Source organism: Gnatocerus cornutus, chromosome 2, assembly GCF_029298725.1.
Source record: "Gnatocerus cornutus isolate USDA-ARS CGAHR chromosome 2, icGnaCorn1.1, whole genome shotgun sequence".
NCBI classification, from domain to species: Eukaryota; Metazoa; Arthropoda; class Insecta; order Coleoptera; family Tenebrionidae; genus Gnatocerus; species Gnatocerus cornutus.
In genome coordinates this window covers 10272748-10288270 of record NC_142234.1, presented here as the reverse complement: position 1 = coordinate 10288270, position 15523 = coordinate 10272748, and the positions used below count along the sequence as shown (strand labels likewise).

The 15523-nt window shown below is 35.7% G+C and overlaps 4 protein-coding genes and 1 pseudogene across 4 annotated transcripts; 2 read left to right on the top strand and 3 right to left on the bottom strand.

Moving 5' to 3' along the window:
- Positions 1 to 12997, top strand: part of LOC148178875 (sodium-coupled monocarboxylate transporter 1-like) — a 47029-nt pseudogene extending 34032 nt beyond the window's left edge.
- LOC148178878 (protein yellow-like) lies at positions 104 to 1621 on the bottom strand. The gene is made up of 2 exons (XM_088030140.1): positions 1431 to 1621; positions 104 to 1383 (listed from the first exon to the last, which is right to left on the bottom strand). Coding segments are annotated over exons 1-2 (1224 nt in total). The 5' UTR covers positions 1433 to 1621; the 3' UTR covers positions 104 to 161.
- On the top strand, positions 4370 to 5725 carry LOC148178877 (uncharacterized). The gene is made up of 2 exons (XM_088030142.1): positions 4370 to 4902; positions 4953 to 5725. The coding sequence occupies exons 1-2, from the start codon at positions 4417 to 4419 to the stop codon at positions 5610 to 5612; spliced, it is 1146 nt and encodes a 381-aa protein (XP_087886268.1). The 5' UTR covers positions 4370 to 4416; the 3' UTR covers positions 5613 to 5725.
- LOC148178876 (sodium-coupled monocarboxylate transporter 1-like) lies at positions 6618 to 8717 on the bottom strand. The gene is made up of 6 exons (XM_088030138.1): positions 8481 to 8717; positions 7935 to 8435; positions 7746 to 7886; positions 7211 to 7700; positions 6952 to 7163; positions 6618 to 6903 (listed from the first exon to the last, which is right to left on the bottom strand). Exons 1-6 carry the CDS (start codon positions 8705 to 8707, stop codon positions 6618 to 6620), a joined length of 1857 nt encoding a protein of 618 aa, XP_087886264.1. The 5' UTR covers positions 8708 to 8717.
- Positions 12998 to 13960: 963 nt separating the features above from the next.
- LOC148178874 (dopaminechrome tautomerase-like) lies at positions 13961 to 15305 on the bottom strand. Its single transcript, XM_088030028.1, has one exon. The coding sequence runs from the start codon at positions 15270 to 15272 to the stop codon at positions 14058 to 14060; it is 1215 nt and encodes a 404-aa protein (XP_087886154.1). The 5' UTR covers positions 15273 to 15305; the 3' UTR covers positions 13961 to 14057.
- Positions 15306 to 15523: the final 218 nt, after the last annotated feature.

The window sequence follows — 15523 nt, the reverse complement described above, 5'->3', positions numbered from 1 at the left end:
TCTTTATGATTTTATTTATAATTGACCAAGGACAACTTGGTGGGAATGAGGCAAAGGAAACTATTATTTAATCAATTATAAAGTCATAAATGATTTAATTGAATCAATTGTAAATGCAAATTTATTATCTCATTACTTGCAAATAGGTGAAACGGTTTGTTTTAATATAGATAACTTTGAGTGCCAGTGCCATACTTCAAAATCCGAAACTTGATATCTTCCATTTTGTGAAAATTGCATCTACTTATAATGTACTTGTGAATATGATTAGCGAGTAAGTGAAGGTACCCTTTATCATCAAAACAAAAACTATCTGGCCAAATTATGGTGCCCTTATTTTGATCTACGATATTTCTTGTTGAAAATGGAGCGTTAATCTTCCAGCTTCCAACTCCGTACAGTGGGAGTAATCCATAATACAGAATTCCTTTACTGTCGATGATCATCCCATCACTTTGCGCCTGTTTTGGTCCAATTAAGGTAACATTCCTTCTCCAGTTTCCTCTCGCAACAGCATTCTCATCTTTCAAAATATCGGTGCTTATGGAGAACAGATTAAAACCAGCAAGTGAACAAAAAAATAGTTTCCGTGGTCCTGATATGCCTGCAGGCGACAATGCGATACCATCAACATTAGCAAGTTGGTTAAAAATGTAATCATCCACCGCGAATTTGGACGCCACACTTTCCGCGAACATGGAAGGGTCTCTCAGCTTCCAAGCTCTATTCTTTGCTCTTGAGTAAACAATTAAGCCTGGGTCAATCGTGCTGTGCTCGGTTATGTAAGCAAAACCTCCGTCTCTGTCGTCGACAACTAGGTCATTCAAAAAACCCCCTTTACTCAAAGACATTTCTTCAGGAAAGGTAAAAGTGAGAACAACATTGGAGCTGTTATTTAGGTCGTATAGGACTAGCTTCGGAGGACACTTTGCGTTGGGACTTGTCCGAACACCATCAATGACCCACATAATTCCATCTTTGTCGATTTCAATACTTTGAACATTCTCCAGTTTGTCACACGTATAATTCCGGAGGTCGTTTTTTTCCCAATCAGGGAAAGGTGAAATTAGAGGGTTCATTTTCGGGGTGTTCTTATCGACAGAGATGTAGCCCAAAGTTACAGGGACACCATCACAGATCCTTGGTATTGCTATGTAAAATTTGTTCTTGTAGAATTTTATACCAGCAGGTGCGCTGTTTCCTGGAATGTACCTTTTGGTGGTGATCGCATCATTGTACACTTCTTGTTTGTCCCAAGTTACATTTATGAGAGTCCATTGGTACTCAACTTCGAAACTTTGAGGGCTGCTGGCGCACTCACCAAGGGCACCGGCGCAGCAAACAGTAAAAAGTGCCACAAGACTTTTTAAGTGCATTTTATTCCTACAAGAACTTATTAGAAAAAACTTGCAAAATCAAGGACCACTTACATTGTGTCTGCATGTCACTCACTGTAATTATAATTAAATAATAAACGTAAAAGAAGAAAAGTACGTGCTGAGGGAAAGTTGGAGTGATTTGTTTTGAAATGTAAGTCAGAGAATGTGGAATTTATCCAATAATAAGGCTACTTAGTATTTATTTATTTATGCTGTTTATGTTTTGTTGTATATTCAGTTTTATTTCGAGCGCTGTCTTGCGCAATGAAATAAAAATGGACACACGTACATACAAAACTGTAAAACGATAAAATGTACATAAATAATAGAAATAATTATTTTCAAAAGTTGTAAAACACATACAAGAATGCGTCTATCTGCAACCAGTAAAACACCTCGTTCTTGCTTCATTATTATACATATTCGAATATTTTGCAGTGGCGCGCCAAGCGGGTGTACAATTGCGTCCAAAAATAATGCACCATGGTATGAATATAATATGCACCCAACAATACATTTTACGCCTAGAACTTTTGGGTTGGTCTGCTTGAGATCTGAGCGGTCAGTACAGGGGTGCGTCAGACATCTAAATTTTATTTACAACTTACTCGACAACTCTTGAAGATTGAGTCGAATAAACAACATGGTATGAAGAACATTGAAAGAAATTTTGAATCTATGTTTGTATTCTTAGTCAATGACCCCGATGCCACTATAAGTTGATTGCAATTAAATTAATCACGCATTTAATTAAGTTTGATTGCTGACATTTGATGGAATTAAATATTCATTTTAATTAAAAATGTAATTTTTAATTTCTAATTTATTTCTTAAAATTATTGATAAAATTCACTTTCATTGCTAAAAAGTAAATTTTAGAACAATCGATTTTTAATTCTGATCAATATAAGTAACTAAGTATAGCGGCCTATACTAGTTTTTTATTTAATTGAAATTAAATTAAACTTGCAACTTACTTATGTCACTTTAACATAATGTTAAATATTTCATTTCATTCTAAATTGTTAAAGTAACAGTATCACTTTAGCAGTAGATTGTATAAAGGCACATTTAACAATCCTAGTGCTGTTAAAAATTTGGCAACAATACTAGTGTTGGTAAATGCTTCTTTTCGCAATTTCTTGATTTTGCTAAGCTGTTTACATGTTTTACTGATTATGGCCAACTAGCATTTATAATTTTTGAAGCATCAATTTATACATTTTCTCGAGTTTTAGTTTTTTTGATGTAAAAATCCCAATAACTTTATTTGGTTTCGCAAAAATCTTTGATCCAAATTAAGGATTTAATTTTGTTTCTATAAACCGGGTGTTTTTTTTAAATTATTTGTCTGTTTATCTCTTTATTTTCTTCATTTTTTTTACTAGTAATTAACTTATGTTTCTACTAACTAGAAAGTGAAAAAGTTACAAAACAATGAGAGCAAGTGATTTGACATGTCAAAATTGACAATTATATTTTTATTTAATTTAAGCGAAATTAGAAAATTTAATTTTCAAACTGCACTTTTAAGCTAATCTAAATTTTAATCATTTCTCAACTCTATTATTACAAGTCTACATTAGATTAAAACAAAACTCAACTTCACACGTTGAGTAATCTACCTATATTATTTGTCTGTATGTCCTGAAACTTTATTTCCAAATATTTTTTTCCCATTTTCAGTAAATTTGAATCAACAAAAAGTAATTGTAATTTATTGGGGATCAATTCTGGTCATCAGACAAAACCCACCATTTGAGAGTGATTATGTTTATAGGGTCTTGCGGTAAGTTTGGTGGAAACTGTTTAAAAAGTTAAAGTCATAAACGCTCCACAGTATTTTTTACCATCACAGCACAGCAAAATAAGACCTAAATAACAGGGTTTTAGCAAACATTGAAAAATTACCATTTTATGACTACCCAGATGTGCTGGAACTTGTACCCGCCCCGGCGAGGCCCTCAAAATGTTTTCCGATGCTGTTTGGAAATGGAAATGGGATGGTGCATTATTTTTGGACGCAATTGTACAACACAAACACAACACACCACAAAGACGGCCGCGGCCGACTCAAGAAATATGCATATCAATGTTAATATAAACACTTGATTCCAAAGATTCAGAAATAGACTACTTTGAAACGAAAGGAAATCTTTAACATAAACTTATTCGATACTTATGACTAAAGAAAGTCTTCTTTGCAAATCGATTAATTTACGTCAAATTTAACAAATTTTACTATAATTTTATTATGGTTCTCAAAAAAACACTAAAATAACGTCGCACTGATTAATTATTTAGCCGGCGTGTACATGCCACGCAAATTTTACCCTATTTTTTAAGACAGCACATATTCGTTATTTTTACAAAAAAATTCTAGGCTCTTTTATGTCAAAGCACGAATTGATTCACAATGAACTTTATTCAACACAGTCGTAGAAAAAGAAATTGTTTTGTGAGTTTTCGAGTTCATACATATTCATAGGTTAGTGTTCTTTAATTTTTACACAGCTCATTATTGAATCTACTATTATTTATAAATAATTTTTTATAAAGTTCTATAAAAGTGGAGCCAGGTGGGGTGTATTTATTTTTTTTTAACTAGGGCGGCCAAACTTTTAGGCTGATATTTTCCTAATTATCTATGTAAGTACCTATGTGTAAATTTTAGAACCAATAGTGGAAATATTTTGTCAAGTCATGCAGTAATTAGCAATTTCCGACAAAGAGATAATAGTTTAAGTGATTAAATGATGAAACATATTAAATGTCTTTTTTCGCTTCCAAATTTATGTATAACAAAAAAAGACCCTAAAGACAAAGGACACCAAGTAGTGATCCCCATTTAATTTTATATAAAACACATATCTATCTGCACGTACTATTTCCAGTACGTTCCAACCGAAGTGATGTAACAATGACGTTGCATATTTTAGAGGATAAGATAATGAAACCTATAATGGTGACGTATTTGTATAAATGTGTACCACTATATAAACAAATGTTTAGGTGATCGAACAAGTTAGATTCCAACATGACATCATCGAAAAAATCAACACTCTTCAGTCCGGTCACCCTCCGAGGCGTCACCTTCAAGAATCGAATTGGAGTGTCTCCCATGTGCATGTACTCTGCTGAGGATGGCTTTGCTAACGACTTCCATTTAGTAAATTATGGTTCTTACGCCCTGGGAGGAGCTGGTATGGTTATACTCGAGGCTACTGGAGTTGAACCAAGAGGACGCATAACACCTAATTGTCTGGGAATATGGAAAGATGAACACATTGAGAAGTTGGCAAGTATTACCAAGTTCCTGAAGACCCATGGAGCTGTTCCTGGAATACAAATAGGTCATGCTGGTCGGAAAGCTAGTTCTGAAGCTCCTTGGTTAAGTCGAGGTTCGATAGAAGAGAAGGACGGTGGATGGGCTACAATTGGAGTCAGTCCTATTGCCTTTGGGGATGGTCATGTTAAAATTCCGAAAGAAGCCACTCTTGAAGATATAGAACAAATTAAAGAAGTAAGTTACTTGACAACTTAATTGTATTTTGTACTAATTTGTACTTGTAGGCCTTTGTTACTGGCTCTGTGCGTGCAGTAAAAGCCGGATTCGAACTGATCGAACTTCACTTCGCTCACGGTTATCTAGCCAGTACCTTCCTGTCTCCCGCGACCAACAAAAGGACCGACAAATACGGTGGAAGCTTGGAAAACAGAATGCTTCTACCCCTTGAAATTGTAGAAAACATAAGGAAAGCCATACCAGAAAACATAGTCCTCGCCGTGAGAATATCAGTAACTGACTACACCCCAAACGGCTGGGATATGGATCAAACTTTGATATTAGCCCAGAAATTCAAAGATCTTGGAGTTGATCTTCTAGACTGCAGTTCTGGAGGCGTCGTTTCCGAAGTTAGACTACATCCCTTGTCTGCAAGTAACGTACAAACTGATGCTGCTAGGAAAGTGCATCAAGAAATTGGTATTCCCACTTGTGCTGTCGGAATGATTAAAGACCCCTTAAAGGCAGAAGAATTACTCAGTGATAATGGTGCTACGTTTGTTCTACTAGGAAGAATGTTCCTTAACAATCCACATTGGCCATTCTATGCTGCTGATCTCTTGGCGGATGAACAGTCGTTTAAGTATCCAGGTCCATACTCTTGGTGCATCGGTTGGGGAGCTTTCGCAAAGTGGAGGAAATTGTTACCTGAAAATAGTGAAAATTAACATAAGGCACGGTTGTTTGGAAGTGTATTTGTAGATAATGTTTATAAAAAATGTTAACAATATTAAGTTATCTTTGAAATATATATCTTTTGAAAAAAATTGCTACATTATTATTAGGTCAGTTTCATTTTTGCTATTCCTATATGGATGGGTGAACACAATTTTTAGGAAATAGCGACGTTTTTGTTTTTTGAAGAAACCGCCATTAACATTCTAATGCCATCACCCATTATTATCTTTTGCATTTTACAATATTATCAGATGTAATCATGTTTCAAAAACTTGTATCTACGAGTACATTAAGTAATCTTTAAAAATTCCATTGAAGCAAAAAAATTCAACATTGATTTGACTATTTTTAGCCCAGAAACATTTTTGCTGTGTAATCTGACAATTTTACACATTGTCTAAACATTCCACGGAAAATTTCAACGAGTTACGTTTTATCATTAACAGACATCCAGCTGACGTTTATGCGCCTAAACCTATTTATTTAAGAATCTTCCAAACCTTTGTGATCTTATTAAAACTCAAAATGAACTCTCTCTAAATCCTTCGTTTTGTTTTTAGAGTTTAAAATTGACTTTAGATAAAATGCTTTTCGACAGGTATTTAACTAACAGTCTGCGTCCAAATCGTCTTTTACCTCTTGTTTAGACTATGAAGCAAACTTAATTCAAGATGACCCCAGAAAACTTTACCACAAACGCAAGCCAAGTGTTAAAATATGTCTCTCAACTGTCTTTTTCATGGTACGACTACATCCTCTTTTCGGTGATGCTGGGTCTTAGTGTGTTAATCGGTATTTATTTTGGTTGTTTTGGGACTAAACAATCAACAGCTGAGGAGTATTTAATGGGAAATAAAAAAAAATAAATAAAAAATTAGAAAGAAATAAAAAGAAATAAAATTATCTTATTTAACCACATTTACAGCATTTAAACATAAACAAATTGTCTTAAAACACGTAAAAATTCTTTATTAGAAACAAATTTTTGTAACAAATTAGCTCTTAATCATGTCATTTTCCTTATTAGAGTTCACTGTAACAATATGTAAAGCCTTATCAAGACTGTAATACTCTTTTGTCTTCTCACTCACGACTTCGTCTTCGGAGAGCAACCAGTAAACAACAGGACTCAACAAATCTCGATGAACGGGCGGATCATCACTTTTTACAACGTAACTGATCAAAAGTCCACAAATCATTGTAACTACAGTTCCCAAAGTTGTGTAATAATAGAAAGAGATTCGGAACAAAAAAAAGACCTCGCTTTGTGGTGATGTATCTCTAAAAAAAACTGTTAAAATTCCCGAAATATTAAACCACAAAACTTACTCCATTGTAAAGTTAAAAACTGTGTCAGTAACTGGAAATAAAGTGCTCGTCACTGCTTCAATTTCCGTTACATTTTCAAAGGGTGTACTACACCCTTCAGTAGACATAGGCTTTGACACATCTGCAATCAACCCTTCAGCTTTGTAGTACTGGGTCATCACGACAAGCCAACTCGAAAACAACAAACTGATGACGGCGCCATAAAATGACCCCTAAAAACTATTTTTTTTTCTTGTTTTTTCGTAAGAGACACACTCACTTTGCTTGTGGCTTTTGGAAATAGAATCCCTAACGTAAACATTCCCAATAAAGGTCCAGCCGTTACTGCACCTAACCCTATCGCCAAAGCCAAAACACTTCCCAGTCGCTCAACAATAAAAACAAGCGCTGTACATGTCACTCCGGTCACTACTACCAAAATTTTTAAAATAGTAGCTTTGGTGCTTTCTTTGTGCAATGGTCCGGTGAATTTAAGAACAAAATCTTCAAAAAGAGTTCCAGCTAAGCAGTTTAAGCTAGCGGACAGCGTGCTCAAAGCCGCACAGAAAATTCCAGCAATGAAAAGTCCTGGGAGCCCAGGAATATGAGAAGCCACGTCCATGATGTAATAAGGAAGAAGTTGATCGTTCTTTTGCACCACTCCAGTGGTAAATGGATCGCAATCAATGTACCGCGAGTACATTATTAACCCAGTGAAGACGCTGAATGAGACGACTATGCTAATACCAACATAAAAGTAAACAACACATCTGAAAAAAAAACAAACTTAAAATCCAACAAGTTGAAGGAGTTACAATTTAGAGTCGCGGAACGTCGGAACAGAGAGGTATTTCTGTACGCAGCTTTGATGGATAGCGGTTCCGGCGAGCCAGTGAATTGACATTCCAATTACCACTATCCAGAAAGAATCTCGCTTTGTTGGGTCCAAGTCAAAACTGAAAATCTCGCTTAGATTAATTAACTCCAACTTCTGGTATTGTTACTCGAAAACATCTAAGCGCTGTCCTTCCAAAGCTTTGCTCCAAACGGCGCCAAATCCTCCCGCTGTTTTTATTCCAATGACCACAACTGTGAAGACTGCCCCTAGGGTGACTGTAAATTGTAGAGTATCCGTCCAAACCACCGCTTTCAGCCCTCCCAGAGTCGTGTAAAAAATACACACACCGCAAACTACAGGAGTGATGTAATGAATGTTAATTCCTGTAGCTGCAGAAAGAGCTAGAGCTGGTACGTAGATGACAATGGGTAAGTAGAAAAGAAGGCCCAGCGCAAACAAAAAGGACGCAAGAGCTCTGTTTGAGGTATCAAATCTCCGTTCTAAGTACTCGTAGGTACTGGTAATTTGTAGTTTAAAAAACACGGGAAGGTAGACGTAGATGCTTATTAAGGCGACAAAGGTGACTGCTGGTACCGCTAACCAGTAAGTGGCCCCATAGCGATAAATATCTGCAGGGACAGCCAATAGCGTGATCCCAGAGATGTGACTAAAAGAAGTTTTCATTAAAAGAAAACGGAATCGAAAAACTTACCTCGCAACGAGTGACACTGAAACAGGAAACACCTTCATTTTTTTATTTCCCATTAAATACTCCTCAGCTGTTGATTGTTTAGTCCCAAAACAACCAAAATAAATACCGATTAACACACTAAGACCCAGCATCACCGAAAAGAGGATGTAGTCGTACCATGAAAAAGACAGTTGAGAGACATATTTTAACACTTGGCTTGCGTTTGTGGTAAAGTTTTCTGGGGTCATCTTGAATTAAGTTTGCTTCATAGTCTAAACAAGAGGTAAAAGACGATTTGGACGCAGACTGTTAGTTAAATACCTGTCGAAAAGCATTTTATCTAAAGTCAATTTTAAACTCTAAAAACAAAACGAAGGATTTAGAGAGAGTTCATTTTGAGTTTTAATAAGATCACAAAGGTTTGGAAGATTCTTAGATAAATAGGTTTAGGCGCATAAACGTCAGTTAGATGTCTTTTAATGATAAAACGTGGCTCGTTAAAATTTTCCGTGGAATGTTCAGACAATGTGTAAAATTGTCGGATTACACAGCAAAAATGTTTCTGGGCTAAAAATAGTCAAATCAATGTTCAATTTTTTGTGCTTCAACGGAATTTTTAAAGATAACTTAATGCAGATACAAGTTTTTGAAACACGATTACAACTGATAATATTGTAAAATGCAAAAGATAATAATGGGTGATGGCATTAGAATGTTAATGGCGGTTTCTTCAAAAGACAAAAACGTCGCTATTTCCTAAAAATTGTTTTTATCCATCCATATAGGAATAGCAAAAATGAAGCTGACCTAATAATAATGTAGCTATTTTTTTCAAAAGATATTTATTTCAAAGATAACTTAATATTGTTAACATTTTTTATGAACATTATCTACAAATACACTTCCAAACAGCCGTGCCTTATGTTAATTTTCACTATTTTCAGGTAACAATTTCCTCCACGTTGCGAAAGCTCTCCAACCAATGCACCAGTATGGACTTGGATACTTAAACGACTGTTCATCCGCCAAGAGATCAGCAGCATAGAATGGCCAATGTGGATTGTTAAGGAACATTCTTCCTAGTAGAACAAACGTAGCACCATTATCACTGAGTAATTCTTCTGCCTTTAAGGGGTCTTTAATCATTCCGACAGCACAAGTGGGAATACCAATTTCCTGATGCACTTTCCTAGCAGCATCAGTTTGTTCGTTACTGGCAGACAAGGGAGTTAGTTTAACTTCGGAAACAACGCCTCCGGAACTGCAGTCTAGAAGATCAACTCCAAGATCTTTATATCTCTGGGCTAATATCAAAGTTTGATCTATATCCCAGCCGTTTGGAGTGTAGTCAGTTACTGATATTCTCACGGCAAGGACTATGTTTTCTGGTACGGCTTTCCTTATGTTTTCTACAATTTCAAGGGGTAGAAGCATTCTGTTTTCCAAGCTTCCACCGTATTTGTCGGTCCTTTTGTTGGTCGCGGGAGACAGGAAGGTACTGGCTAGATAACCGTGAGCGAAGTGAAGTTCGATCAGTTCGAATCCGGCTTTTACTGCACGCACAGAGCCAGCAACAAAGGCCTACAAGTGCAAATTAGTACAACATACAATAAAGTTGTCAAGTAACTTACTTCTTTAATTTGTTCAATATCTTCAAGAGTGGCTTCTTTCGGAACTTTAACATGACCATTTCCGAAGGCAATAGGACTGACACCAATTGTAGCCCATCCACATCCTTTTCGTCTATCGAACCTCGACTTAACCACGGAGCTTCAGAACTAGCTTTCCGACCAGCATGAGCTATTTGTATTCCAGGAACAGCTCCATGGGTCTTCAGGAACTTGGTAATACTTGCCAACTTCTCAATGTGTTCATCTTTCCATATTCCCAGACAATTAGGTGTTATGCGTCCTCTTGGTTCAACTCCAGTAGCCTCGAGTATAACCATACCAGCTCCTCCCAGGGCGTAAGAACCATAATTTACTAAATGGAAGTCGTTAGCAAAGCCATCCTCAGCAGAGTACATGCACATGGGAGACACTCCAATTCGATTCTTGAAGGTGACGCCTCGGAGGGTGACCGGACTGAAGAGCGTTGATTTTTTCGATGATGTCATGTTGGAATCTAACTTGTTCGATCACCTAAACATTTGTTTATACAGGGTCCGGCAACACTTGTGTCCACCCCTAAAATCGCCTTCAATTTTAAAGATAAAATTTTGAAAATTTGCAAACGCTCATAGTTGACAAAGCTCTAAAAGCTGACGCAAAAATTTGTTTTTTATCACTGATAGTGTTGGCGTCGCGACGCCCTTAAAATGTCATTTTTAGTTAATTGTGAGGGTTTGTGATATCAACCTCTAATTTAATTTTTTTTCAATATAAATGTGTTAAAAATATCTCAGTTGTTATTTTAGATTCAAGGCAAATTGTCTTCAAAATTTGAGAAAAAAATGCTGTTTTATCAAGTTGGTTTCCAATTTCATTACGTCAAAGTTGGGAACTACGTTTACACCCATCTGTCAGCATCTTGTGTCACAAATGACATCTATCTTTTGGCTCGCTTTAGATTGTAACAAAAGTCTTACTTGGTGAAATTGTCGCTTTGTCGATGTTAATTAACGATTTCTGGTGTCCATAAAGTGCAACATGCCCGTGTTAATCAAAATTAACCTTTATAAGAGTGAGTGAAGTCACTTGTGAAATTTTGGTGTAAACGTAGTTTGCCGATGCGCTGCCATAATTTTGAAAACTAACTTGATAAAACAACGTTTTTGTCGCAAATTTTAAACACAATTTGCATTTGATTTAAAATAAAAACTCAGATATTTGTATCACAGTTATATTGAAAAAAAATTGATTTCGCGAATAATTCCGCAAAAACTCAAAAATTGCTAAAAATTATACTTCTTAGGCGTCGCGACGCCAACCAAACCATGATAAAAAACAAATTTTTGCGTCAGCTTCTAGAGCTTTGTCAACTATGAGCGTATGTAAATTTTCAAAATTGTAACTTTAAAATAAAAGACGATTTTGGGGGTGGACACAAGTGTTGCCGGACCCTGTATAGTGGTACACATTTATACAAATACGTCACCATTGTAGGTTTCATTATCTTATCCTCTAAAATATGCAACGTCATTGTTACATCACTTCGGTTGGAAAGTACTGGACATAGTACGTGCAGATAGATATGTGTTTTATATAAAATTGAATGGGGATCACTACTTGGTGTCCTTTGTCTTTAGGGTTTTTTTTTTGTTATACATAAATTTGGAAGCGAAAATAGTATATTAAAACACCGAGTTTCATAAGGCAAATTTTTAGGCACGAATCCAAGTTTATAAAACGAGCGGCAAAGCCGCGAGTTTTATAATGGATGAGTGTCTAAATGGGCTTATGAACGAGGTTTTTATATTATTTTTCCTAATTTGTTCTTGTAACAGAGCTATTTTCGTTATTTTCGCATTCGTTTTCAGTGCTAGAATATCCATTTCGATACGGAATGTTAGAATAGCTTTGTTTCCATAGCAACTTGGGAATGTTTAAAATACAAATTAGGAAAAAGACATTTAATATGTTGCATCATTTAATCACTTGATCTATTATCTCTTTATCGGAAATTGCTAATTACTGCATGACTTGACAAAATATTTCCACTATTGGTTCTAAAATTTACACAATTTACAGCTTAAACTGCTTAGCTGGAACTCTTTTTGAAGATTTTGTTCTTAAATTCACCGGACCATTGCACAAAGAAAGCACCAAAGCTACTATTTTAAAAATTTTGGTAGTAGTGACCGGAGTGACATGTACAGCGCTTGTTTTTATTGTTGAGCGACTGGGAAGTGTCTTGGCTTTAGCGATAGGGTTAGGTGCAGTAACAGCTGGACCTTTATTGGGAATGTTTACGTTAGGGATTCTATTTCCAAAAGCCACAAGCAAAGTGAGTGTGTCTCTTACGAAAAAACAAGAAAAAAAAATAGTTTTTAGGGGTCATTTTATGGCGCCGTCATCAGTTTGTTGTTTTCGAGTTGGCTTGTCGTGATGACCCAGTACTACAAAGCTGAAGGGTTGATTGCAGATGTGTCAAAGCCTATGTCTACTGAAGGGTGTAGTACACCCTTTGAAAATGTAACGGAAATTGAAGCAGTGACGAGCACTTTATTTCCAGTTACTGACACAGTTTTTAACTTTACAATGGAGTAAGTTTTGTGGTTTAATATTTCGGGAATTTTAACAGTTTTTTTTAGAGATACATCACCACAAAGCGAGGTCTTTTTTTTGTTCCGAATCTCTTTCTATTATTACACAACTTTGGGAACTGTAGTTACAATGATTTGTGGACTTTTGATCAGTTACGTTGTAAAAAGTGATGATCCGCCCGTTCATCGAGATTTGTTGAGTCCTGTTGTTTACTGGTTGCTCTCCGAAGACGAAGTCGTGAGTGAGAAGACAAAAGAGTATTACAGTCTTGATAAGGCTTTACATATTGTTACAGTGAACTCTAATAAGGAAAATGACATGATTAAGAGCTAATTTGTTACAAAAATTTGTTTCTAATAAAGAATTTTTACGTGTTTTAAGACAATTTGTTTATGTTTAAATGCTGTAAATGTGGTTAAACAAGATAATTTTATTTCATTTTATAATTTTAGCTAATCCGGATTTGATTTTATTAATTTACAATGAGTTAATTTTAATCATAGTTATCACAGCATTTGGAGAAAATGTTTAGATAAAAAATTCCACTATAAATAAAGAACATTATTTAATCTTGTAACAATGACCGTCTGTGCTATATTTAGATTTTATTGTTCTTTAACAAGAGGTGTTATTAATTTAGTTAAAATTTCACGTGCGACGTAAACGTGACGCACAAAATATTTTAGAAAAATTGAGAATTGTTTTATGGGAGTAATAAAGAATAGATACTTTATGTAATATGAAAATTTTCCAAAGTGAATATAACCAATTAATTTAAATATATCTGAGAGTGACTTGTGACATTTTAAGTAAATTTTTAATCCTTAATATAATCTCAAGGCTAAGACTGGAAATTCAACTTTTTCAATAATTTAATTCCAGAAACTTCTCCAAATTTCATTTATTTTAAAACAAAAACCATTAAAGTTACGAAATTTTAGTGTGACCTCCTTTTATTGCTTTGGCGGTAAAACGTAAAACGAATTTTTAAACATTTTTGTTATTACCTACATGATTACTTATTTATTGATTAGCTTTTTAATAGTAAAACATTTCTTTTTTTTTATTATTCTATACTGTTTCAATATGTTACTTACCAATTCGTAAATGTTTAGAAAAGAGTAATTATTTCTAAACAAAATTTTAAAAACAAAGTAACAAAATTTTTGGACATTTAAAATAACAAAATAAAGTATTTCCCTTATTTTATTAAATTCTCCTGTTGAGCAGTTTTTTATCACACACATTATAATTCGGAGATAGGTAATTAGCATATAACAAAAATAAATAAATATGTACTCAAAATAAAAAAAGTTTATTAAATTATTCCAATAAATAACAGTGCAGTCAGAAACCCTGCCCTACTATCACAATCTATTAAATGCTACATAAACTAATATAAATAACTCTTCGTCCCTGTGTAGTACTTAAAAATTTTAAACATAAAAGTGTCGCCTAGTTTCAAAGCATATTGCGGATCCATGAACTTATTGATGTTGTTTGTGAGCAATCTCAAATTTCCGACGTCGTCAAATGCAAAACCACCAGTCCAGACCATGTTTTTATCTTCTGCCATAATCTTCGATGTTGAAAACTCTGAGTTTATGTTCCACTTACCGACCCCGTACAGTGGAGGAAGAGTATAATACATGTTGCCTTTGTTGTCGATCACTAATCCATCGCTTTGACCCTGTTTCTTTCCCACAACCTTAATGGCTCTTCTCCAGTCGCCACTGTTAATCAATTTCTCGTTCTTTAAAACTTTTGCCTTGATGGAGTACAGAGTCATTCCAGAGAGAGGCGAATAAAAGAGGAGTTTATTTCCGTTTTTGGTATGAGCTGGTGAGAGTGCAATGCCATCCAAAGGTGCTAACCTCTTGAAAGTCAAGTTCCCAACCGTGAAAGCATTGGAGTTCTCCTCGTCAAACATGGTTCTATCTCTCAGTTTCCACGCTCTATTTTGCTTCTTGGAGTAGACGATTAGACCGGGGTCCAACAGGCTGTTGTCGGTGATGTAAGCAAAACCGTCGTTGGAGTGGTCAATGACGATGTCTTTTAGCTGTCCTCCATGAAACGAACAAATGTCTTTAGGAAACACGTAGGATAGAATCTCTCTCCCTTCGTTGTTCAAGTCCAAAAGAACCAACTTCGGCGGACAAATCGTGTTATTGTTAATACGGAAACCGTCCAGAACCCACATAATCCCGTGCTTGTCGATTTCCATGTTCTGAACACTCTGGAGAGTTGTACAGTCCTTCAGCTGGCGGTCCCAACTTGGGTACGGCTCGATAAGGGGATTGTTTTTCGGCGCATTTATCGAAAACTTCCCCAAAGTCACAGGCACTCCGTTCCGAACTTGTGGTAAAGCAACGTAGATGTCATCATTGTAGACCTTCATCCCAGTAATCGCCACGTTCTCCGGAATGTAACTCCTTCTAGTAATCGCTCTTTGGTACGAACTTGGTGATGGCCAGGTGAAGTTCACGTATTGCCATTGATGCTCAATTGAAAACACTTTACCACTTTTACTCTTCGTTTCATTTTGCGGTTTTTCTAGAAGACAGTAACTAACAAACAAATAGCCTAAATATGTGCACAACGGGTTCATCACGAAAGCGAAAGTACAACTTGTACCATTTCGTCGCATATATTTATAACGTTGGTACTGGAAGGAAGTGACGGTGGGGAAATGCGAAAAGCTACAAGTTACATCCGGAGAAGAGATGCTCGGAGCAACGATCGGAAAAAGATTTGGGCACGGTCCTGAGATGCTTCAGTGAAAGTAACGAAAGTGATCTAACATAATTAGGGTTAAAGGCAATATCGAGAGAAAATTACGAGATAAAAACATGGAAGCGA

What these genes read in the sequence shown, in the direction of transcription:
- LOC148178877 (XM_088030142.1), top strand. Translation starts at nt 4,417, where the DNA reads ATGACATCATCGAAAAAATCAACACTCTTCAGTCCGGTCACCCTCCGA. An exon ending in ATATAGAACAAATTAAAGAA is followed by an intron (nt 4,903 to 4,952) that starts GTAAGTTACTTG and finishes TTGTACTTGTAG; the next exon opens with GCCTTTGTTACTGGCTCTGT.
- LOC148178874 (XM_088030028.1), bottom strand. Translation starts at nt 15,272, where the DNA reads ATGAACCCGTTGTGCACATATTTAGGCTATTTGTTTGTTAGTTACTGT.
- LOC148178876 (XM_088030138.1), bottom strand. Translation starts at nt 8,707, where the DNA reads ATGACCCCAGAAAACTTTACCACAAACGCAAGCCAAGTGTTAAAATAT. An exon ending in CAGCGCTTAGATGTTTTCGA is followed by an intron (nt 7,887 to 7,934) that starts GTAACAATACCA and finishes CGAGATTTTCAG; the next exon opens with TTTTGACTTGGACCCAACAA. An exon ending in TTCCAAAAGCCACAAGCAAA is followed by an intron (nt 7,164 to 7,210) that starts GTGAGTGTGTCT and finishes AATAGTTTTTAG; the next exon opens with GGGTCATTTTATGGCGCCGT.